General features: G+C 32.0%; 1 protein-coding gene across 6 annotated transcripts in view; it reads left to right on the forward strand.

The window, feature by feature from the left end:
• FAM135A (family with sequence similarity 135 member A) overlaps positions 1-26,140 on the forward strand; it is a 118,190-nt gene that overhangs the window by 53,863 nt on the left and 38,187 nt on the right. For 3 of the 6 annotated variants that reach the window (XM_027852932.1, XM_027852930.1, XM_027852933.1), the window contains exons 8-12: positions 1,505-1,631; positions 2,558-2,711; positions 5,957-6,034; positions 9,316-9,365; positions 13,985-14,140. In XM_027852932.1, coding sequence (XP_027708733.1) covers positions 1,505-1,631; positions 2,558-2,711; positions 5,957-6,034; positions 9,316-9,365; positions 13,985-14,140 — 565 coding nt within the window. Of the gene's footprint in view, positions 1-1,504; positions 1,632-2,557; positions 2,712-5,956; positions 6,035-9,315; positions 9,366-13,984; positions 14,141-26,140 lie in introns of those variants that run through there. The other 3 variants (XM_027852931.1, XM_027852934.1, XM_027852935.1) reach the window with 2 other exon arrangements.

Below are 26,140 nucleotides of genomic sequence, written 5' to 3' on the forward strand. Positions count from 1 at the left end.
ATGCCAGGAGGATGAACTGTTGGCTTTGCTTAGTGGCTGGAGGAGAAGTCGAGGTACATTCAATAGTTGGTGTTGCTACCCTCAGTAACTGCCATGGATCCTCATGTCCTCTGTTGCTAGAATTGTCCTTGCCATGAATACAGAATTTTTCTCTCACTTTCTTCTACTTATAAATCAAGTTGAGAGTTTGGTAAAAGGCAGCAGGGCAAGATAGTGGCAAAACTTTTTGCTGATGGTACTGGTTCAGAGGTCATTTTAAAGGTAATATTTCTAGCTCTAAATGTTTCAACAAGTTTTTTCCTAAATTTATTTATTATAGATTTGTCTTCCAATCATAGTAAAAACAGCATGAGCATTTCTCATTGTTTTATTGTTGTTCTAATATAAATAAAATTAAATTAATACAATTAACCGAAATAGATATTGGTTCAATTGATTATTTAGATTAAGTAATTTCAGGATTTTCTTATATACCTGGCTTGCACATGATCTATTTCTTATTCTTTAGCGTGTTATTTTAATGCAGTTTTTCCAAAATAGTAGTACTAATTCTTAATTCTGAAAAAAACATTTGGCAGCAAATGGAATTTACAGTTGACTTGAAGATTTATTTGCTTTGGTAGTCACATTTTTATTTTTGCAAATTCTTATTTCTTTTTTGCATATGAAACATGCTTGTTGCTTATGGCAATACCAATTTCCTTTTCCCTTCTTTTTGCAAATGGTCTGAGTGCATTAATTTGACAAGTATCAATTATCATTCTTGATTATCTCATATAGTAGTATTAATAGAAATACAAAAATTATATCCAAAATGGTAATTTTCTTCATACAGAGGGAATTTTTATAGAGGGTTTGTGCTACCATATCTGTTTTGACATTAGAATTGTTTAGATTGTACCTACAAGAATTTGTAGGCATTATTTTTTCAAACCTTAAAACATCACAGTTGTGGGTTTAGATCATGTAAGTCCCTTCCAGCTTTGCAACTCTGATTCTGTGATCCTATGAAAATATCCCTATTTCTTGAGAAACCAAGGTACCAAGTACATTAAATGCTTTTCCTCTTATAATATTTAAATTATGGCTCCTAACTCCATAAATTTTGACCTATATCAGAAAAACAATATATAAATATTTAGATGATTGTAAAATACTTAATTTAAGGACTACCAGTACTCCCCACAATAGTTCCAAAAAAACAGCCAGTGAACTGACAAATGTCATCAGGTTCCTCTTCTCTTATTTTTTGTCCATTGCCAAGCTATGTGAAGGTTCACCAGAAGAGGAGAATAGCAATACTTTGGAGTACTTTTGTCTTCAGTACAGAAAGAATCATTTTTTCAACCTCATCTTAAAGTGCATTAGTAGAAATCAAAATCTTGCAGAAGTATAACTCTTTAGGTGAATTTTTATTTTTATAAGACTTTATTTAGCACATATTTAAGTTGAATTCAAGTTGCTTTTTGAAAAAACAGTAATTTAAAAATAATTGTTCCCTCAGCTTTCCTCGTCCTGTGAAGAACACTTGGTTAAATAGGAATGCACCAGCACAAAGCAAGGACTCTGTGATTCCTTCTCTTGAAAGCGTGGTCTTTGGTAATAACTACTCAAAACAGTTAGCTCCAGATGTAAGAATATAGTATATTTAATTTTTTTCTCTTTTCTTATTTCAGGAAAAAGGAATGCAACAAATGTTTTTTTCAGTAAACAGTAGAACTTTAGATAGTTAGAATCACTTTGGAGATTGACTCTTTTAATGGATTGACCCAATTAAAAGGGGGAGTTTGGAAACCATCAAATGATTCCATATTCTGATTGTCAAAACTATAATATAACCTGAAGGCCTAGCTTAAGATGTATACTAAATAAAAGAAATCTTTGACAATCTCTCAGCTTTTTCACCTTTCCACAATTATCACTTGTTCTGTTAACAAAACCTTACCAGCCTAAAGAAGTGGTTCTAGGAGAATTTATCCCCCTCAAGGTTCTACTCTTTGCAGAATTAAAGACAGACCCCAAACATTATATGTTCATTCAGCAAAAAGTCCCTCCAAAAGGAGTTGACCTTGGTAATAATAAAAATAATAGTTAACATTTATATAGCACCTACTATGTGCCAGGCACTGTGCTAAGTGCTTTACAGATATTATCAAATTTGACAAAATCTTAGAAAGTAATGAAGTAATGAATCATAACCAGTCAAAATGCTAGTCTAGTAGTTCAGATGAGAGTCTCCTCTGATTCCAAAAAGCAACAGTTATAATTCTAATATGAATGGTTTTTATAGGTAATATAAAAATTTGTGCTTGAATTAGAAAAGCCTTTGTTTCAGTATAATTCAGTTGAATAAATTGAGCCATATTCAATATGCTTAAATGACTTTTACTAACAAAAACAGTTGTGTTAAGCTTTACCTTAGTCATATTTATGGTTTAGATTTAACAAGGATTATTGTAAATGATCTGAATTTTAGTATAAGAAAAATACAATCTTTGTGTTTTTCATTTTGAGATTTTTTTAGGTAGTAACATATTATCTTAATATTTTTGTTTAGGGATGCAGTTTCATGATTGCAGAATCCTTCTTACATCATGCCTACAATTTCCATTACACACTTTGTGCCAGTTTGCTGCTAGCATTCCAGGGATTGCACAGCTACTTCCTAACGGTAACACAAGAGCTTCCCTCTTGTCACAGAATAGATCTGGGTATGTTGGAAGTAATACAATCTTTTTCTGTACTTCCAAATTTTTTCTACATGATTATATTGTTAATTATGAAGACACATTGCTATACTTTTCACATGAAAACTATAATGTTCATAAATGGTAGTATTTATCTCTTTTAACTATTGAATCTGAATATGTGAATCAGAAATATTTTACAGTCTTTAAAAAACCACTTCTTAGTGCTACATTTTAAGTGAATATTTTGACATGAAAAAAACAAAAAATAGTACATTATCCTTTATTATAATGGCAAAATAAAAATAGGAAGTAATATTGTGGAACAAGTATGGAAACAAGTTAACAATCCACATAAAATATTTAATAGGAGGGTTAAATTTTGTAAGTATTTGAAGCAACTTAAAAAATTAGTTTCAGTTGACCATAGAATCTGTTGCTTACTCTAAATTTGTGGGATTATGATTATCATCTAACCAATCCTTAAGAGCTATAGGTCACCAACAAACCAAGCACATGATTTCATTAAATAAATATCTATGTGTGTGTATATGTGTATATATATATAATATATAAGCAAATACATAATATACACACATATGTTATTGGGGTTGACAATGTTAAAATTTTGATTTTATGTTTGATTTTTCATTTTCATATAATTTTAGTGAATTAGATCATTTTTAAGATTTTAATTATGTTAATTCTCTATCCTTTTGAAGAAATCCAGTTGCTTCTATTTTGATTACTGTTAACTTAATTCTGTCATATTTTCTACCTATTCTTTTGAGCACCTTAATCTTTTAATAATTTTTAATGCTCTTTGTGAAATAGTAGGTGTCATTCTAGATATCTCACAGATGGGAAAATACTTCATTTGAAATTATATTGAAATTTAAGTAGAAAAGAAAGAATACTGAAAATAAAATTTAATTTAAAAAAAAAGATAAGTAGTCTGTTTTTCCAGTTGCCTGTTTTGGGTTTTTTATTTGTTTGCTTGGTTGGTTTTGATAGATAAACCAAAAATATTTTTAATGTATTCTTACTGAATCATTGAACTCTCTGTAGTCTAACTGTTTGGTTCACTGTTACTGTGAAGATAACTACGGAGATGGCAATAACTGTGCCTGCCTTTGCCTTTATAATGTTATAGTCAATTCAGTTATCTATACCATAAAAGAATCATCAGTTCCCTGGGGAAAAAATCAGCCAAATTGTTTTTGTTTTTGTATTGACTGTTTCAGAAGGTTGAATACTTAATGTACACGTGCACCCCATGTGTATATGTTAATAAACATTTCTTCTTGGATACATATTATCCCTCAGAATAAAAAAAAATAATGTGAAAGGATTATTATCCTTCAGGCCATCTATTAAATGGACAAACTGCTTTCTTATTTTGCCTTCTACTTAAAACATCTGAATGTATTTCTTTGGATGAACCCTACACGTAGAACACTATTGTAGAGTGTCTGTATTCTTCAAAGATGTAGATTATAATCACCTTGTCTTTTTTTGTGTTGAAACAATATTTGTGATAAAAATTTTAAAACAAAATTGTATTTTAATTTATTCAATGTACTAATATAATTGCATATTTAACACAATAGATATTTAAGAGAAAAAATTATTTACAGTTTAACTCAGAGAAAATACATTTGCCAACAACAGCTAATTTATAAAAGTTGAGTCATGTAGTAGTCATAATAGAATAGGTTGTCTTTCTCAGAGACAAAAATGTATTTCAAATAGAAAAAACGTCAATCTCTCCAGTTCTCATTTTATGGAATAAGTTTTTTTCTTAATTTATACTTGATAACTGTTTCCTCTTAGTGAAAATATAGATATATATAGGAGGGATTTTTTTCCTTTTATTTTTTTAAATTGGTAAAGTGAGACTGGAAATAACACAGTTAATCTATTAACACTTTCTATTTCAACTCAGAACACAGGCCCAGAGATTAATCAAAAGTTTCTTTGTAATTATACATTTTAAATAATTTATCATAAAATATTAAATGAGCAAAAATAGAACTCATTCTTTGTATGGTAAAAGATAATTTTAAAAAATCATTTGACTAGGCATAGGTACTAATTCATAATTTATAGTGTAAAGTTTACTTTTTATTTTCCAAGGACATTTTAATGTTTTATGTTCAGTAAATATTTGTTGGTAATACTTTGTTTTTCTTAAATCTTTCTTTATTATTTATTGACGTACCCCTTTTTTTCTTGTGACTTGTTAGTCTCTTTTGCATGCATCTTTTAAATAGACTTCTAAAAAATCTTACTGTTTAAGATAAAAGTAATTAACCCATAAACTTAAATAAGTCTTTCTTTTGCAAAATAAAATTTATATAACTATATTTCCATTATCCTATGAAGATGACAAATTTTAAAATAGATGTAAAGTTGCTTTTTATTTATAGAATATTGAATTTACTTTTATCTCTTGTACACTTGTATTTGCTTTTCCCCTTAGCATGAATTTTCAAATTCTTCTGTATTTCAAAAGCTGAATTTCAAATAAGGTTTGGAAAATGTTCCAGAGCTTTTTGAGAGGGGTAAAAAACTGGGAATGTTCCTGATATTTAGAATAATGCCTTTATTTCTTTTCTCTTTTTGCATTTTTACTTTCACCTACAATGATGATATATTTTTCTTATTGACATCTAATTTAAAAGTGATAATTAAGTGAAAACATTGGACTAGGTAGTCTAGAAACCTAAATTCTAGTCCCCACTATTATTAATTTCTTTTTTAGTAAATCATGTAATTTCTTTAGGTCTCAGTTTCCTCATCTGTCAAGTGAATGAATGAGATTAGACTAAGGCCCCTACCACTTTAAAAATTTTTAAGTTCCTTGAGGACAAAAAATTGTTTTTAATTTTTTTGTCTGTATCATCAGCACCTAGCACAGTGCCTACTAATAGGTGTTCATTAATAAATACTTGTTCATTTGAAAATGGATATAGTTACATATAAACAAAATTGAGTTATTTTGATCATATGTCACTTAAATTTTAAAGAGATTTAAATTGAAATAAGTAACAAGCCTTAGAGTTCAACGTCATCCTTAATGTACACGTTTTAAGTATTATTTAATATGCTTATCAACTTACCAATCAATGGACTCTGCTTTACTGTTCTAATCTAACTACACTAGAAAACCAGTGATAACATTTATTACTAACTTATAGCCAAATTCTAATAAATTACATTGAAAAAGGAGTATAGTAACTAGTCATGTGTGCAATCCTTATAACTAGCCAAGGCCAGCATGCACGTCCTTTACGAGCGCCTTCTCGGAAGAAAATGTCCACGAAACCAGAAAGACACAAATCTAGGTATGTTTTTAATGCAGGATAAGTAACCTCATAGAATCTTTAGTGATATAGAAATTCTTGTTTTCAATTATTAACAGTAAGTTTATATGCCAGTGTAATATGTTCCCACCATTAGTAGTTACAGATTTTGGTTGTTTTATGAAGCAGAAATTCTTTGATCATTAATGGTGACTTTCTCAATTTGAATCCAATATCCAAAGGGCAGAATTAACAAAATTTCTTATTTTAAACTATGAAACGGTAAATGTAAAAAGGCTATCCTTAAGGAGCCTTTAATACCCTTTTTAGAGTTCTTTAAGTGCTTCTCTCTGGGTCACAGGCACGAGTCGTGTTCAAGAACAGAGCTACCATGTGGTGACTACAGGGTTTTTAAAAAGCTTATTTTAGATAATATCTGTACTACCAAAATGGAACTAAACTTAATTTTTCTCAATAGTTCTTAACTTTGAGTAGACTCAGTGATAAAAATCTTAAATGGAAAAAATCTAATGTGCATGACAGAAGTAAATCAGAAGACTAGCTAAATTAACTTGAGTTTGAGTTATATTTTAATGTAATATTACTCCAATTCAAGAGTAACTTCTCAATAATTCTATGTTATATAAGAAATAAAAATTACTCTAAGTCAAAATAACAGAGTTCTAATTTTATATTTCAAAGACATATAATTCAGTTCAGTAAGCAAGTAATGGTAATTATATTTTATTTAACATCTGTGTGAAATATTCTTTATATCAACTTACCAAATTATGTTGAGTTTTGTATCAAACAGGTAATTTCTGTAATACAAAATTGAAAATGTCTTAGAGTTCAATAAACTTTTTCCCTTTAAAAATATTTAACTGCTATTAATCTATTCATTAAAAATGAATAAGTAAAAATTTAAATTAAAGGACAAATTAGACCTTTTCACATGTTTCCCCTGCCAAAAGTTAGCTCAGATATGTTTAAATTGACCTCATTTCAGTGAAGCAACTAAAAGTTAACAAGGTTTCAGGATATAAGGCAGGGAGGAAGGAATAAGAACAAAACCTGAAGTTCTATCAGTTTTTTTTCTTTTAACATCATTTTTATGACAGTTTCATCTCATGAAAATATCTATAAACATATTATAGATATATTTATTCTACACAGCTATAAATATGTTTTTTACATTGTAGAAATCTGGCCATAATGATACTTACTAGTGTCTCCATTGTCAAAATAAATGTGTGTTCATATTCAATGACATTGCACCCAGTTAATTTCCTTTCATGAAATCTTAAAATAAGGCTTTGATCTATTAATTTAGAATTGGTAGTTTTTCAGTTTATATTATGGGCCCATAATATATTTATGCTTGTACCCATATATTAAAAGTTTTTCTTTTTCAGACAGGTTTGATTTTAGGCTTAAAATAACAATTAAAAGATATATTTACTGAATTAAAAACAGTGAAGTACAAAGACAAGATAATTTAAAACATACCTTCATTAACAGTTTCTTAACCGAAGCAATAATTTCAAACAGAAGTGTCAAAACATGCAAAGTGAGCTAGGGCCCACAACACTCCTAAATGTGTCCTTGGACCATATTAAAATTATTTAAGAAAATAAATAAAAATACAATAAAACAATAGATAATATTAACATTTAGTTTTCCAAGTCAATATGCATCCTACTGCATGGTTTAGTGGTCCTCTTTTTTATTTGAGTTTGATACCACTGATTTAAAACAACTTTCATTGAGTTTAAATAGAGACTTTTGTATTAAAAATCAGTGAATTCATTTTTTAAAGACCTGAATTTAAATATCAGAACTGCTCTGTGTACTTAAGCATTGTATCTGTTAGTCATTTTCAATATAGAAAATGACCCATATTATATAGAGAGTAATGAGAAACAGTAAAATTCACAAACTTTATGAATACCTTTTAACTTCATTTTTTGGGTGGTGGGAAATTGTTTAAACTTTGAAAACAAAAAATGTCAGGCTTCCATGTCTTAATATCACTTAACTAGTGGGAGCAGCTAGGTGGCACAGTGGATAGAGCACTAGCCCTGAAGTCAGGAGGACCTGAGTTCAAATTTGGCCTCAGACCAAACACTTGACACTTACTAGCTGTGTGGCAAGTCACTTAATCCCCCCCCCAAAAAAAATATCACTTAACTAGTAAGGCTGTCAAATAGAATAATGTATTGGATTAATTACAAAATCCATAAAGCAATTTTTTGTATTTAAAGATTATACAAATACTCATGATCTACAACTACCAATGAAAACCTTGTCTCTTGAATGTATTAATTTAGTTGTATTCACAACAATCCATAACATTTTCTAAAATCAGTATATTAGTAGTTATTTTAATGAAGGAATAAACATTTTAGACTACTTTAAAGGGTAAGAAATTTCCCATTGTTGAAAATGAGTAAACAAACCAGCAGTGGTGGGGAGGTTAGACTAGATGACCACAAAGTTTTCTCTTAAATGTTAAGTTTATAAAATACTAGGTTTGTAATTTGGCTTTTTTTTTTCATCTTTCACAGAAGCTAAATATATTGTTTTAGTTTTGCAGGTATGAAGTCAATTAAAAACAAAGTCACTTTGTATTATGCAAGTTGAACTCTTGAAAGGAAAAAAATGAAGAAATTTTTAAATTTATTTCATTATTTTTCTTCATTTTAAAGTATTCCATTAAGTTCATATTGGAAGTACTTTAATTCATTCTGCCTTCATTCAGGTGTTTATAATGTGTATCATATAAATCTGGAATATGCTAGAGATATGCCTCCTTCAAGAATTCTTGATGTAAAAATACATATAATTGACAAAACATGAAATTAGAAAATACTTAATTTTAAAGAATTTGTCAGGTTTTCCCTAAATAATACAGTATCCCAAGTACATTTTAAGCATGATTCAATTCACTAAAATATTTCAAGATGTGTGTTATATATAATCATATGCATAACAGAGAATGGTAACCTTTTATTGAAGTTGAGCTAGTCCCTACATGAGTATTATAGATATTTTTATGGCATTATTACCTTTTTAAAAATTACTATTATCTTGTTATTCCAGAGCAATAATTTAGAAAATAGTTATTTAGTGAACTGACATAGTTAATGTTCCTATGAAAATGGTAAATTACCTCTGCATTTACTTAACTATTCAAATATTGCCTAGGAATTTCTTACGTTTGCTTAAATAAGAAGATAATTTAGTTATATTATTTGCAGAATAATACTAAATTTTAACACTAAAAGATTTCATCTGTCTATACTTTAATTTTTTTTTTCCAGAAAAAATAGATGTAGAAGATCGCCTTACCGAATTATGTGAAGAAGTAAAGGTATTTTGGACTTCTCTTAAGAATCATTGAATTATTTGAATGGTTTATGTCACCTATTCAAACTACATTTGATTCAAAATTTAAATTGAACTTTCCAGAAAACTTGCTTTTTTTCTAAAATGCAAAGATGGTTTATCTTATTGAAATAAAATCTTGAATTGGTCAGAAAATATTTTATCTTACTGTGAAATAAAATTTCTGACATCTAAAAGTTTTGGTTTTACTTTAATATGTAGTTGCAGTATTGAAATATATTTTGAGAGGTAAAGATTTTCTTTTTTATTCAGGTAATTTAAGATAACTTTTCTCTAAGACTTCATGGGTTGATTTTTATAATTATTTTTCATGGATAAATATCATTTGACTACCTGTAGTTGCTGTTATTAATTGTCATTATTTAGAAAGAAAATATATGTTCATTTTCTGTATTAACAATTTTGTTGCATACTAAGCCCATTATTTTTCTTGTTGCTGTAGCTGGAAGCTTTGTTTTGTTTTGGTTTGTTTTCACAGTAAGAAACTAAATACTTTCAATATTTAAAATCCTCGTGCAGTTTATTATTATATTTACTAATGGAAGGGGAGTAGTGGTACAGATAATGCAGAAGTCATATATATATGTATATTTGACTTTGGGGTGTTTCTTTGTGTTTTCATGTGTAAATTAGATTATGACTGGCTGTGTTGAATATGAATTCTCATAATAATGCTTGAAAGTAGTGTAAGAGACTTGACTTGGAAGATGCTGGAAAGTTAACCAATTTTCCTTTTCTTTCCTACTGCCTTCTCTCCCTTATTCCACACTTGAAACAAATGGTATTCACATCCAAAAGTTGGCTACCATCTTTGTATCTCTGTTTTTTGTTGTATTTTTGGTTTGCCTCTCTCCTTACTTTGGAGATGTTAATTTATTTTGGAGGGAAAGTGAAAGAATGAAGAAGGGGAGCATAAAAAGATCTGCTGGACTTTAGACTGGATATTTTTAGAGTGATTCTTGCCTAAAACACCTTTACTACCTACATAGTTCTTTCATTGAGAACTTGATCATTTGAAATTAAGTTTACCATTGAGAACCCTACTTGAAATTCTAAAGTAAATTTAGTCTGTAGGTCAACTTGTTTAGTTTTGTTATAAGATTCAAGTTAATTGTTATATTTAAACACTTTTTCTTCATCCTTGGGAAAGACATGCTAGAAGGTAGCATATATATGTATCATTTTATTATTCTTATGTAATTATTATTATAATATAATACAATGGTGGATTGCTTTTTTTTTTTAACTTAGAATTTGGGGTATTTAAATTCTGCTTAGTCATCTTGGTGTAGTGAATAGAGAGGTGGCCTTAAAGCCAGGAAGACCTGAGTCCAAGTCTGACACATACTGTTTGTGTGACTCTGGGCAAGTCACTTAACCTCCAGGTAGTTCTCTTAAGACCATAAGTTTCATAAACTAATACAAATGACATTTACAAACAAAATAGAACCTTTTCCTACTAAGAGCTTATAAGGTATCTTATAAGTATAATAGAATACCACTATCACATGATTTCAGATATATCATTATTTTAATTATATATACTCAAAAGAGTAACTTTCTACAGTACAAGGCTATTCTGACATGGATTGGTTTTCATCTTTAGCCCTGTATGCTTAGACCATATTACAAAGGGATTCTCTTGTACCTATGTACAGTTAATAATTGAAATTGGATGTTATACAATGTTACATGAAAATTAAAAGTCAAGAGACCTGGCTTTTAGTTCCAGATCAACAAAATCTTTTTTTACCTTGAACCAGTTACTTAAATTAATTAGAATGTGAGCTCCTTGAAGACTGGGACTGTGTGTTTACCTTTCTTTGTATCTCCAGACCTTAGCAGAGTACCTGGCACACAGTAAACACTTAATAAATGCTTATTGACTGATTGAGTGTCATGTTCCATATTTATGTAGCACATACTAATTCTGAGGGTACTTATCGCAACTCCTAATTACATTCATAAGTTAGGTTCCCCAAATTTAGCAAGAGTAGTTAGCTACAGCTCTTCTCAGGGCTTAAGGGTGGTGTCCCTGAGGAATTGGGGGTCCTTCTCTAAGGCTTTTGGATCAGGGCCTCTTTCTGCTGTGTTCTCAAAATTATCAGTTAGTCATCCAGACTTACTAGCTTTTAGAAAGGGATACTTTACTGTGATGGTATAGTTAGTATAGTTGCTATAAAACATATCCCCAAGAGTTGGACAAACTCTCCCACCAGAACAAAATTTAGGGGAAAGTGAGATTAGGCTCAGAGAACTCATGTGGCAAAGGAGTAACTTACAACTCCTGAAAGTCCTTTTGCTTGGAATCCTCAAGATGTGTAACTTTTCTGCTGGGCCATTTATAGAGCCTTGAGGCTTCATCTGGTCTTTGGCTCCCAATGCAGACACTATCATCCAGTTCTGGAGACACTGCTGGGATGGAGAGGGGTAAATGAGAAATTTTCAAAATTTCTAAAGTTTACAAAAGTCTTCCTTTAATCAAAGGATTTAATTGGTATCCTCTTGCCTCTTAACCTGTTGAAATCTCTTTTAGATTCTGAACATTCTTCCTGTCAAAGTCACTCGAGTTGATTAAGGACTTTTTCATTCATTTCATTAATCTAAAGCCTATGATTAATTGGTTTTCACCTCATTAAGGTATCAGGATGCCATGTTTTATCATTTATTTGAAATGAAATGGCATGATTTATTTGATTTATTCAATCAGTTTTCCTCTTTAAAAATAAGAGAGTTGAATTAGATGTACTGTTAAGTTTTCTTTGAGCTTAGTCAACAAAGCATTTATTAAGCACTATGTTCAGGCTCTGCTAAGTATTAGGAGAACTAAGAACACTTTTCTAGAAAGATCATTAAGTTAAATGTCATTTTAGGGGAAAGCTTAGCTAATACAGCTTATTTTTTACCTATCGTCAAGACATTATTTCTTTTTTCTTTTTTATAATAAAATTTATTTATTTTTAGTTTTCAACATCATTTCCGTAAGATTTTGTGTTCTAAATTTTCTCTCCATCTCTTCCCTACCCCCACCCCAAGACGGCATGTAAATTGATATAGGGTCAACATATACATTCATATTAAACCTGTTTTCGTATTAGTCATGTTGTAAGGAAGAATTAGAACCAATGGAGGAAACCACAAGAAGGAAGAAACAAACATTAAAAAAAGAGACAGAGAACAAATAATATGCTTCGATCTGCATTCAGATTCTGTAGGTCTTTTTCTGGATGTGGACAGCATTTTCTATCATGAAATTGAATTGAAGACATTATTTCTTAAAACATTTTGAAAATTTTGCATAAGATATGCCTTGTACCGTTGTCAGGTATTAAAATTTAAAAACAAATGTCCTTTTCAAAACTAAAAACAAGTGAGAGGCCAAATTTAATTGTGGCTTATGGTATTTCCCTGCCTCAGTGACTGTTTTTATGAAGGTATTTACTAGAGTATTACTGGATTTTTGCATGTCTGTGCCTGGTCTCCTGCAGTGCTGATATTCAGGAGACTGAAGCTACCAACAGCCTTTTGTAAGGTAATGGAAAGGAATAGAAAGAAAAAGTTTTCACCTGTGCAGACCACTTGTGCTCTAATTATTTTTAAATACCTGCTCTTATGAATAAAACTACTTCCATGAAAAAAAATTGAATATTTGGAACTAAATTTATTTTATTATTCTAAGAGACTCTTATTTTATTTAGCAGTTCACCAGCTAAGTGATTGCCTCTTTTAGTGGACTCTGCCTTTCACAGTAGGTTAGTAGTAGTTTAACTTTTGTGATGTTTCCATGAATATTTAAATATGTAGAATAATTTATTGTCACCATTAGGCATAAATGTTTAGAATAATTAGAGTTTAGAAAAATTACGGAATCTCACAAAGAACTGGAGCAGACTTTAGAAGTAATCTAGTCTAACTTGTGTCTAAACAGAAAACCCCCTCCCTGACAGCTGTAAAAAGTAGTTATCACAATCTTTCCTTGATCTTGAGGAGACTTGTCACATCTTTATGCAGACCATTCCAGAATACTATAGGCAAACCAAAATTTTAGAGTTATAGAATCATAGGAGTAAGTCCTCAAACAGTAATTTACAAAATAACCCAGTACCTTCAATGAAATCATAAACATTTATTTAAGTATCTCGTATAGCTATAACTGTTTTTTAAAGTCTGTATTTATAACAATATCTCTCAAATTTTGTTTATTTTGTTTAATCACATTAGTGTATTATGTGTAAAATTTTCCACATTTTGTTGACTGTATTTTTAGAGTTCCATATTTTATGGAATCTCATTTAGAAGATTTTCAGGTTATTTTTTTACATCAGTTGAGTTGTTATAATTTGAAATGATGTAACTTTAATAAAGTTTTGCTTGAGATAATATTTAAAACTACTAGAATTAGTATTTTATTAATGAAACAAGTAGTAAAAAGCAAAAGTAGTTGCCGTATTATATGAAAACAAGATATAAAAACCTTGTTCTCAGCCTTTTTCTTATTTTGAGTACCTAGCATTTTATAAAGAATTTATGCTTATATATTTAATGGGTCTTAGAAAAGTGTTTTTTTTTTCCCTCCAATTTCAGAAAATGGAAAATCCTGATGAACTGGCAGAACTCATAAATATGAATCTTGCACAGCTTTGCTCACTTCTAATGGCACTATGGGGACAGTTTTTAGAAGTTATAACATTACAAGATGAAATAACAGCATTATTAGCACAAGAACATCATACATTAAGGGTGAGTGCTAAATGTAGAACTTCATGTGAAAGTTGCCATTTATCTGTTAAATTTTCTTAAAATGTAAAACCTGAAGTTTATGAAAACAAAAGCTACACAATTGTTCTTTCACTCTCTCTCTCTCTCTCTCTCTCTCTTTTTCTCTTTCTCTCTCACCAAAATCCAAAGCCAGAAGGGCCCTCGGAGATCATTAGTGCAACCATCTGGCCTGTTTCCTTTTATGAATGAGAAAATTCATGTCCAGAGGGTGAAGTGACTCCCCTAAGGCTATATAGGCATTTAGAAGCAGAACCAGAAACAGAACCCCCCTCTCTCTTCACTCCCAAACTACTGCTTGTTTAAGTTACTGTTAGTTACCGTTCTGTTACCATTCTAAAAAAATATAAGCAGAATCAAGACACTACACACACAAATAAATTTCAGTGCTATAAATAATAGCCAAATATGGTAATTGAAAAACCAACAATGGTGACAGAGACCAAATAAGGATACATTGTTCCAGTCATATAGATCCTCAGTATTTTTTTTTTTACTATTTCACATGTACTTTACCTTCCATTCAGTCTTTCTGTTGCCTTTGTTTCCCTTGCAATTTTGAGTCCTCCAAGAGTGTAGTGGTCCATGATTGGAATTATGTAACAGTGCTACGAAGAATAGATTTATTTATTTATTTACTCACAAAAGGGAGTAAATAGCTTGGGGAAATTTAAAGCTTTCCCTAGTTCCCAAATGAGAATCAGCCTGATCTCCTATTCAATTCTTAGCTTAGGGCATTGTCAAGTTATAGTAACTGTCCAGATATAGGTATTGATGAAGGCATAGGCTATCCATCCTACCTTATAATTAAAGCAATATGTGTCCCCTTAATTCCTTCAAGACTCAGTTCAAACATCACTCTTTATACCTTTCCTGATCCTCTCCCCACCCCCCATTCCTAGTGCTCTCCCTGCCAGAATTGCCTTTTGTTTATTTTATATTTAATCAGTGTACAGTTTTTCATGTATGAACTATTTTTTTTTTTGATAGAACGTTAGCTCCTTGGGTACAGGCACCACTGGTTCATTTTTGTCTTTCTATCCCCAACATCTAGCACAGTGGCTAGATATTTGGCACTGATTTGGCACATACTTGGCACTAATCATTGCTTGATTCAGTTAGTGTTCATTTACTTCATTTTTGCTTTGTGGATTGCTAGACTAAATACTTTTAAATGACTCTAGGTCTTATGAAGGAGATCCTGTAGTGTTCATTGTATCAGTTCAATAAATATAATGCCATTTGGAAAAAAAGATCTTGGAAAACTCACCATTTAAAGCAAGATACTCTTCATGACAATGGTAAAAATTTTTTTTTTTTTCGCTTTTTGTCAGCTGGAGCTCTATCACCACCTAGCTGCCCCAATAATAAATATTTTTGAGAGCATTTATCTCACTCTGTGTTTATACTCAGAGGATCTTTAAACAAAATTCTTTGTCATCATATCCATTGTCTATGACAGTATGTATCAGTGCATTTTGTGTGCATTAACATGTGTGGGAGATATTGAGAATCCCTAAGTTTGCATTTTGCCTTGTTCTATCAAATACTTTTATAATCAACAAACAAAAATGGTAAAATCTTGCATTATCAATTTTTTTATGGAAATTGTAGCAGAAAATTATGAAAACCTATCTCTTCTCTTTTTATCTCTTCCTCAGTCATATCTTTGATGTATATATAGAGCATTATCACAAAAGTTTATAGAAATGTGAAAGTAAGCTAATGCGTCTATAGTTGCTAATGTCTTTTCAGTCATCTGTTTTTGCTATTTAGTACGTGATCTTAACCATTTTTGGGGAATCTTACTTTTTGCAATATCTTGAGATTCATTCTCTGAGAGACTTTAAAATTGTGTCACCTCCAGCACAGAATTTTTCTGTAAGGATTTGATCAGAGATGATTTTTCCAAACTTCTCCTTAAGTGCAATTTCTGCTTACTTAAATCAGGTACTAAAGTGATGGAGTCCCAACGTGGGACTTGACAGTCAGGATAAATGACTTCTTATCTTGTTTTCAGGACCCTCCATTTCCTTCATTGTTTTATGGTACAAAACTATTCATGATATTCCATCCTCCATGAGGGCTGGCAGATGAACTAAACTAGGATTTTATTAACCTTAAAGAGAAAACTCGTAGTCAATATGAGACTCAAGAATAGGACAAACTTGATGAATAAATAGAATATTGGTTCTGCATTATGTCAAAAATTAAAATCGTGTTTTTTCATATTCTTTGTACTCACCAAAATTTGTAAATATTTCTGCACTATTTACATTATGTAGTGCTTGGACTTTTTTGTTATATATGACTTTTTCTTTGATTCTTAATAAAAAGATCTTAGGCTTTCCCTATCCTTGACCCAGTGCTTAATTGAAAAAAGCAAAGTTTTTTATTATCTGCTGGTGTTGACTGAGTCTTTCATTTTTTAAAATTGTGTTTAAACTATATCATGACATGAGAAAACTAGATTGAGCTTGAGAAGAATAGCCAATAAACAGGGAATTGTAGAAGAATTTCATGGTTTTTCAGAGAACTTAATTTTGAGCATGTTATTTTTCTGAAGAGTGCTTTGAGTATGGGGGGCAGCTGGTATTCTTAGTCAAATAATTAAAATTTTGGCAATAATTAAACTTTTGGAATAATCTTGTCCAATAGTATAATAGCACTATACTCTCAGGAAATAAATATCATGCCTCCATTTGGAGGGGAAAATGTTTGCATGATCACCTTATGATTTCTCCATTTGAATGTCTGTTTCTTCATAATATACCGTTACTACTTAAAGATGATGAATTTATTGTACATGTTTGATATAGGAATTACCCCTTTAGATTTTAAAAAACCTCAGTAATTGGAAATAATTAGGAAAATTTGTCTAAGGGAAAAGTCTGATTTGTTCAGTTGTTCCCATTGTGTCCAACTCTTCATGACCCCACTTGGGGTTTTCTTGGCAAAGATACTGGAATGGTTTGTAATTTCCTTCTCCAGCTTATTTTACTTATCAGTAAACTGAGACAAACAAGTTTAAGTGACTTGCCCAGGGTCACACAGCTAGTAAGTGTCAGAGACTGGATTGGAACTCAAATTGATCTCAACTTCCTGACTCCAAGCCTGGTGCTTCATCCATTGCACCACCTAGCTGCCCCTACTAGAACTTTTTTTAAAAAAAAATCCAAGTAGTATTCTGTTAAAAAGCTGTATTCTCTGGCATTCTTCATTGAGAACTCTAATGGTCAGAGTGGTGATGACTGAGGCAGTGAAAGACCCTAAAGTACCTTATACATCTTAAAATGATAAAAGTTATCTTCAGTATACTTCCATAACCCTTATGTTAAATTTATTTTATCAGATGAGGAAAACCAGATTGGGTGGACAATGAAAGAATCTCTATTTGTTTTGTTTTTTTTAATTGAATTGTATTTTAGACTCAAACACCAGAACACAAATATAAAATAGAGAAAAGAAAAAGAAAAAAAATCATTAAACTTAAATATTGATACTTAATTACAAAGTAAAAAAAGGAAAAAAAAGCATGTCATGTGCATAACAGAACATAGGAGAGGATTCAAAATATGTAACGATAAATTTTCATTTCAAGAAAACATATATGATAAATACTACACGTGTCAAGAGCTGTCCATCTTTTATCTGCTTCCTTATAAGTTTTCTTTTGACCACTTGTTTTGAATATTTTTTCCCTGGTCAAGTCACTTAACCCCATTGCCTAGCCAAAAAAAACAAAAAGCAAAAATAAGGTGATTATTTTTTCCCTTCATTTGAATGAACAGACTCTTGTAATAACCTAACAGTGCCTCACACATATTAGGTACTTAATATTTGCTTGTTTTGAAGATATAGACTGAAACAAGGGATGGCACAACTAAAGGGTTTGTTATTCTAGTGATTCTGCCATAGAAATATTCCCAGTGACTCCTCAGAACCAAATTCTTTAGAATTGAAAGATTTTTCCTTGCATATCTATTGTTCACAATGGAGTGGTAGGGGCCTTGGGAGAATCTAAGATCATTCTTTGAGATAACTAATTTTCCTTCAGAGTTAAAAAGGACAATAGTTTTAAACCAGGTTTTTAGTATTAAGAAGTTAGATGAAATGAAGAGGTGTAGCCTGTAAATATTCATAATGAAATTTAGGTGCAACTGTAAATACAAAGGAAAATTAGGAAGAGAATATTTTTGTGTATAGTGACCTCTTCTGGTAGTGGTTTTCTTCAGGTTTTTAAATTACATATTAATGGAAGCAAAGAATTTGACAGTGTAAAAATCATCAGAATCTAAACCTTTTTAAGTGGTATAGATACATTTGAAAAGATATGCATTTGGTCAGTCTATATTCTACTGAGTAGTGTCAACAAGCAGATGTTAATCATTATACATTTTTCTAGGAAGCTAAATTTTCCAGAAGTCTTAGTAATACCCTGTTAAATAACCTGTTAAACAGTTTCAAAAACAACTGTGAATTTTTATATCTACTCTTGTGTCTTATTATACAAATAAAAAGAAAATATTAGTAGGAAAACAGAGAACTGAACTTGAGGACTTATACATTTAGGGACTTTTAGGGACTTTACCCAGCAGAAAAGACTGCAAACCAACTCTGACTTCATGGTCTTAGAGAGATTTTTAGGCACAGAGAAGTTAAATGTCTTGCTTAGGATTTGAACCCAGGTCTTCTTGACCAAGTCTGTGTCACTTTGTCCACTATGTAGTAGCACCTACCTAGCAGAATCAAATGAGATAATATTTGTAAAGTTCTTTACAATGCCTGGCCCATAGTAGCCGCTGTGTGTAACACTTATTCTCTCCCTCTCCCCTCATGCCACACTGCCTTTTCTTTTACTTAAGCAGTGTTATTTGAAGATGAGTCTTTTACTTAATAAACAGTGTTTCATATTGAACACAATTTGTTGTAATTTTGACTTTTTAAAAGAGTTTTTGGAGATAGAGTTTTGAGGGAAGGAAGCTCCCAGTCTTTTTGGTTGTATTTGTCATTGTCCTACTTATATCTGCTAAATCCTCCTAAAATTAATTCTCACTTTGTGTTTATTAAAGAATTGGAATAGAAGACAAGATAGCAGCTGATATTATCACCTTCTTTGTTGATTTTATAACATTCTCTATTCTTATTCTTCAGACAGTGAAGAAGTTAATTCTTTTTTTTTTTATTTTAAACCTTATTCTTGCCTATTATAGTAAGAATTGCCTGTTACAAAACCATTGGATCTATATAGTGAGAGAGAATGTCAGTTCTTGATTCAAAATAGGGTATTTCTCTAATTTCACCGTAATTCAAGTTTTTTGTTTTTAAATATCTTTTGGAATTAAATTATTCCCAAAGGCAATCTTAACAAATCACATGGAGAAGGAACAAGCATATGTGCTTAATATGTCCACTCTGTTTGGAGAGTTCTCTAAGTTCTTCTTGAATCTCATTATTTCAATACTTCAGGGGATCTGATCTCATTTTTGTGTTTATTCCATACATTGATACATATCACAAATCACCCACACATTTTTTCCCTGTACAATTCTTGTCTCATGTTCTTCTATGGATCCTCCAAGTAATATCAACATAATGTACTAAAGAGACTCTGGCTTTGTTTTGTGTTGTTTTGTTTAATATTTTGTCAGTTATAATTGAGTAGTCAGGCTGTCCATTTCTTATCTCATTCTTGCCCACTTCTTTTTCTGGTCCTACATTTCCCTAATGATATTTCTTAAGCTATTTCTTCACCTTCATTGAGGTTATACCTGCTTCAGGCTCCTTTTACCCACCATGTATCTCTCCATTGGTCTTTGTGTCATATGCACATTCAGTTTTGTTTTGATTTTTTTATTGGTGAGGCAATCAGGGGTAAGTGACTTGCCCTGGGTCACACAGCTAGTAAATGTCAAGTGTCTGAGGCTGGATTTCAACTCAAGTACTCCTGACTCCAGACATTCAGTTCTTTTAAGATTGTGGTATTTCAGAATTTGCAACCAATATACCATCATCCAGAGAACATTTTTCATTGAAAAGATGAGATTTTGTGTAGGAACACAGCATGGGAAATTGTGTGGAAAAACAGTATGTTAAAAGAACTATGTAATTTTTCAAATACAATTTGACCAGTTCTCTTGCTCCTACTAAATTCTGGGTGCTTACCCTCTTTGAGGACAGGGACTGTTTCATTTTTCTCTTTGAAATCATCAGTAGCTTCTTGGTACTTAATAAATGCCTGCTGGTTGGTGAATCAGTATTATAAGACTTAAAAATTCTTAATTCTACATCATCTGTTCTTAATTGATGAATACTATTACATATACATTTTCTTCAATATTTTTAATTATAGGCATAGTATTTTTTTAACTTAGTTACTGGCCTACATAAATTATTTTGCATTTAACATTTTAGCCACGTGGTGTCATTGCTTTCTGAATTTTGCTTTCTAAAATAACTAAATCACCTACTTTCAAATGGACCTTATAAACATTGGCCTGTTTCCTAACAGTGTCTTTTGTGTTATAAAGTAAATAATTTCTTCCTCCTACCATTTGGTCTAGAGAGGTAATGAGACTAATTTAAATAATGGATCTGACAAAACCCAAAAATAATAGAATGAACTGCTATTTTTTCTCTTAAAGTATCTTATTATTTAGGTTACATCCAGCAATATCAATAATTACCAAGCAGTTGGTAAGCTCCTACTATGTGCCAAGTACTGTGCTAGATACTTGAAATAAAAGATATAAATGAAACAATCACTGCTCTCAAAGAGCTTACAATCTCCTTCAAGTCAAAATATGTTACAACATGATAGAGTGGAAAAAACACTGATTTTGGAGTCAGAGGTCTTGAGTTGAAATCTCACTTCTGATAAGTGACCTTGGACAAGTCACTTAATCTTTTCTAAGTCTTAGTTTCCTCAGCTATAGAATGAGGATAGTAGATTAAATAGGTCACTGAAGTTTCTTCCAGCTGGAAACCTGTGATCCTATGTTTTTGGAGGTTTTTTTGGTTTTGTTTTTTGTTAACCTTTTGTTGTATTTTTGTGAAACAAAGTAGTTTCCAAAAATAATTTAGTTCCTGGTACTTAAATAGGTCATGAGTAATACCATTAAAATTTGTCAATAAGAATTATTTACCTGCTAGCATAAGCATTATTGCACATAGACAGTTCTTTTCATTTTAAATGCATTTAATTTTAAACTAGGTTGTTATACATTGGCTAACCTTGCTAAGGAAACATTCTGTTGCTAGTTTCTGTTTTTGTGTGTGCTGTACTCAGTAAAGAAATAGCAGTGTACAGGATTCTCAAGTCTTTCAGAATTTATTCACATAAAAAAAAAACTACAATTCCTCTTTTTCCTTGTTTCCTTCACTTATCAGATCACAGCCATACAGATACTTGCAGTTTTGCTTCCCATTCACATAAGCTGAACTCGGATATATTTTTCACTCTTTGATTAGTTTCACTTGACATCCTTTTAACATAAGGTAAAATAAGCTGCATTTTACTTTTGTGATAAAAGTTCTCTAATGAAAACATTTCTCATTATTTATAGTATTTAACTGGATTCTTCTCATTTTGCATTTTGAGTTACAAGGTTCTGGTAAATTTCCAATATAACTTTAAACAAAAGCAGTATCATGGATTGTGTTCGACTATACTAAGGAACCAAAGTATTCTTCATAAATTAATATTGCAGATGCCTGAAATTTATCTCCTTTAAGCATTAGTTTTTTTTACTTGAAGATGTTCTGTATCCTTTGTTATTTGAAATTCTGCAGTGTGAGAATTTCATTTTATTCCCTGTATTCTTTTAAAAAAAATTTTAATTGATAAAATTTATTTCCCCTTCCCTTTACCTCTTTCCCCTCTCTCCTCCCCACCCCCTACAAATTCTCACATTGGTCATGTCCAAAAAATATGTAATGCTTGCTGAGATCATCACCTTTTTTTTAGGAAGTAGGTAGCATGTTCATCGTCATATCTCTAATTGTGGTCGATCATTGTGCCTCCATTCTTTTTTTCTTGCTTCTCTCAAAGATAGCAGCTACAGTTTGTATAACAGCTGCATGTTTTAAAACTTATTTTGTCTTCCAAAAATGCTTTTGAGAGTGTCCATTTTTATTATAGTACTTAAAAATTGCATTTTTAGCAACTTCATGGATTCTAAAGTTACAAGATCAGAAAATAGGTTCCAACTTCAAAACCTTTAGGCTTGCTCCTGTTTCTTTTGTCATGAACCTCTTAAGTAAAGGCTATATGTATTGCCTCTAATCTCTATAAGAATAAGTAGGTGGTATTATTAATGTGCATACTACTCAAAATCTTTTGAGCACTGACCAAGAGAGCCAGAATTTGTTCACAAACGTCAAAAACTTTGAAAAGAAAATCTATCAGTAAAGAAGATACTCAGTCCTTTATCATTTTTTATGAAGATGGCTGGGCTTCCAGAAGGTAGAAATGTATCTTGTTTGTTGTAACAAAGGTCATGAAACATTTTAGTACTATATATTATTGTGATCTGTAGTAATTAGGCAGCATTTAACTAGAATAATTGATTTAGAATTAGACCCCAAAGATTATTTAGTCCAAATGCCCCCCCCCCCCATTTTTAAATGAGAAAACTAGAGCCCAGAGAGATTAGGTAACTTACCTAAAGTCACAGAAATAGTATCTGAGCCAGATTCAAACCCCAGGTCTTCTGATACCAAATCCACTCTTTCCATCGTACCACATTGCCTTTCTGGTAAGTAGTTTATATGAAAATACTACAATTGTTCATTTTATGTAGTGTAAGTTCAATTTTCATTTTCTCAAATTTTCTAGTCCCCCAGTATCTAAATTTTTTGTCATTTTCTAGTTTTCCATAACACCATCTAACCTGTAGTTATGCTTTTGGATTTGTGGTAACAAATGTACAGACATGTACAGATGTTAAAAATAAAGTTCCTAGATCCAACTCCCTAAAACCCAGAGTTCCCTTGTTCTTTTGATACCCCTTCTGTTCTCCATTTGTTCCTCCATGTGTCAACATACTGTTAACTCCTCTCCAGTCTTTCTTCTCCTGAGGAATACTTGAATAGAGCATCCAGTTGTCTCCAGCTTTCTGCTCCTTGCCCTATATCTTAGATATCTGGAGGTAAGAGATAGCAAAAGCAATGAACCACAATACTGCATTTCCTGACCAGGAAGATGACAGGATGATTCCCACTGGGAAAAGGAAAATCAAGTCCAGGGTAGTAGTTTAAGGGAAAAGGAATTAATCAGCAAGTATTTATTAAGAACATATTATATGCTAGCCACTACGTACTATGGATGCAGAGACAAGAATGAAATAGCCCCTATCCTCAAGGAGCTTATATTCTATAAGAGAAGACAATGTATACAAATCTATAAAAGGGATAGGAATAAAGTTCTGGACTGTGTTAGTATAGAGAATTCCAGGATGTGGAAACCCCCTCTATTAATGCAGGTCAGCACATTCTCTGCAACTTAGTGTCGTAGAGAGTTGCTGTGAGAGGTTAAGTGACTTGTGGCAGGGTCACACTCCCTGCATGTGCCAGAAGCAGGACTTAAATTCAAGTCTTCCTGCCTTCTAAGCCAGCTTTCTCTCCACTACACCATACTGCCTCTTCAGTTCGTACAAAATAAAAACAACCAAATTTGGGGATGGAAAGCACAGGCAACTAGAAAAGGCTTCATTTAGAAAGTGGAACTTGAGTTTTGAAGGAAACTAGGAATCTAAGAGGAGGAAATGTGGATGGAGTGAGTATAGTGAGAATAGACCCTGCATCCTTGGAATCTGGAAACCTTGGAACAGAGAGGCGAAGAGGAATTTGGGTTAAGGATGGGGGACTAACAAGTCCTGTAAGTCCTACTGGTCCAGCAACTTGCAAGGGCTAGGGTTCTAGCTTCAAAAAGCACGGGGTGCCAAGACATGCCCCTTCTCATCCAGCAGCCTCAACCAGGATTATTCCCCATAGCTCATTTTGAAAGGAATCCAAATAACTTGGGAGAGGGAGAGGAAGAAAGACCGGCTTTATCCCTCATGACTTAGTTCCTCACTTCTGAGTAAGATCCTCAACTAAAACAGGCTTAATATCAGTCTTAGGCAGCATATGATTTCAAGAACGAGGAAAAGATTACACTTAATATTCTGTCTCCCCCTTCCCAACATTTCATTAACAGATACAAAATACTTCAACTATATAGATAAAAGGTTTGAAATGCATGTAGATAGCATGTTTATCCAAATTGAAGGTGACAAAAGATGGCCATGATAGCTAGTTTACTAGATGAGTCAGTATTCAAGAAAATTTTTAAATACTGAAATATTTGAACCAAATCTAAGGCCATTTAGCCAAGGCTAATTGTAAAGCTTTATGGTAGGTTCAAAAAATAAATTTCAAAAGTATAATATGGGGAGGAAAGGTGAGACAGAATCAGTGCATCTGCAAATGAGTGGAATCAGTCAGTTGTAAACACGGTATGAATCAGTAGTGGAATATTTGTTCATTCGTTTCAATCGTGTCTGATTCTTTGTGATTCCATTTGAGGTTTTCTTGGCAAAGATACTGGAGCAGTTTGCCATCTCCTTCTCAAGCTTGTTTTACAGATGAGGAACTGAGGCAAGCAGGGTTAAGTGACTTGCCCAGGGTCACACAGCTAGTAAGTGTCTGACACTGGATTGAACTCAAGAGAGATGAGTCTTCCTGACTCCAGGTCCACCACTCTGTCCACACTGCTACCAAATTGCCCTGATCACCAAGAAAACTATTGTGATCTTAAGGTACATTAAGAGAAACTGTATAAAAATATGAAAGTGATAGCCTTACTATATAAACTGCACCATGGTTAGCCCACACCTGAAGTATTATGTTCATTACTGGATGTTACATTTTAGAGAGGGCATTGATAAGCTGGACAATGTCACAGGAAGGCAGGCATTCAGGATGATGAGGGATTTCATATGAGGATAAGCTGAAGGAACTGTAGTAGTTTTAGGTAAGGGACATGATAGTTGGCTTCAGATATTTGAAGAACTCTCATCCCTGTTAACTTGTTCTGCTGAGCTTTAGAAAACAAACTTTCAAGGAGGTAAATATGAGAAAGAACTTCCTGACATCTAGAGATGGCCAGAATTATAACAGACTCCTTCAGAAGCTGGTGGGTTCTCCCTCAGTTAAGAAAAGACCACATCTCAAAATATTGCATTAAAGATTGTCAGTAAACTATAAGTTTGACTAAATGATACCTGACCTGCTCCAACTCTGAAATCTGGCAAAATATAACTGCAGGAGATATCAGTGTAATGTGAACATCAAAGTATAAATGAGTTTTAGACTTGCTTGTTTGTTTTTTGGGTTTTTTTGGCTAGGCAATGGGGTTAAGTGACTTGCCCAAGGTCACACAGCTAGTAAGTGTCAGATGTTGAGGCCTGATTTAAACTCAGGTCCTTCTGACCCCAGGGCGGTGCTCTATTCACTGTGCCACCTAGCTGCCCCCTGGTTTTATTTTTTATAGGGAAGAGAGATTAGACAATCATGGTGCTGGGTATCTAAAGGGGATTAGGAAAGAAAGGGAAAGTCAGGGATACTCTCAACATACTTTCCCTACTTCACAGTATTGCTGAGGGCCTTGTCTTCCTTCACAGAGCAATAAAAGCTGTATGCATGGCTGAGGTACTTTGTGTGCTTTGTGACAGTGTGCAAGTACCCCTTAGAACTATGACTAGAACTCTGAGCATCACCTTCTTTCAGAATCCTTCACGTATGTGTTTGTTTTCATATTCTTATAATATTTCATTTTGATCTATGGGAGTCCATTGAGACTGCTCCTTGTCATTTGAAGTTAGTGTAAATATCATTTTGTTGTATTTTGATTATAGGCTAATTGTATTCTTAAAAGTTTACAACTATCTCCTTTGCCTAAAATTGTTCTGTATTTGATTAATA

This window comes from Vombatus ursinus, unplaced genomic scaffold (genome assembly GCF_900497805.2).
Source record: "Vombatus ursinus unplaced genomic scaffold, bare-nosed wombat genome assembly UNPS02009835.1, whole genome shotgun sequence".
Taxonomy (NCBI): domain Eukaryota; kingdom Metazoa; phylum Chordata; class Mammalia; order Diprotodontia; family Vombatidae; genus Vombatus; species Vombatus ursinus.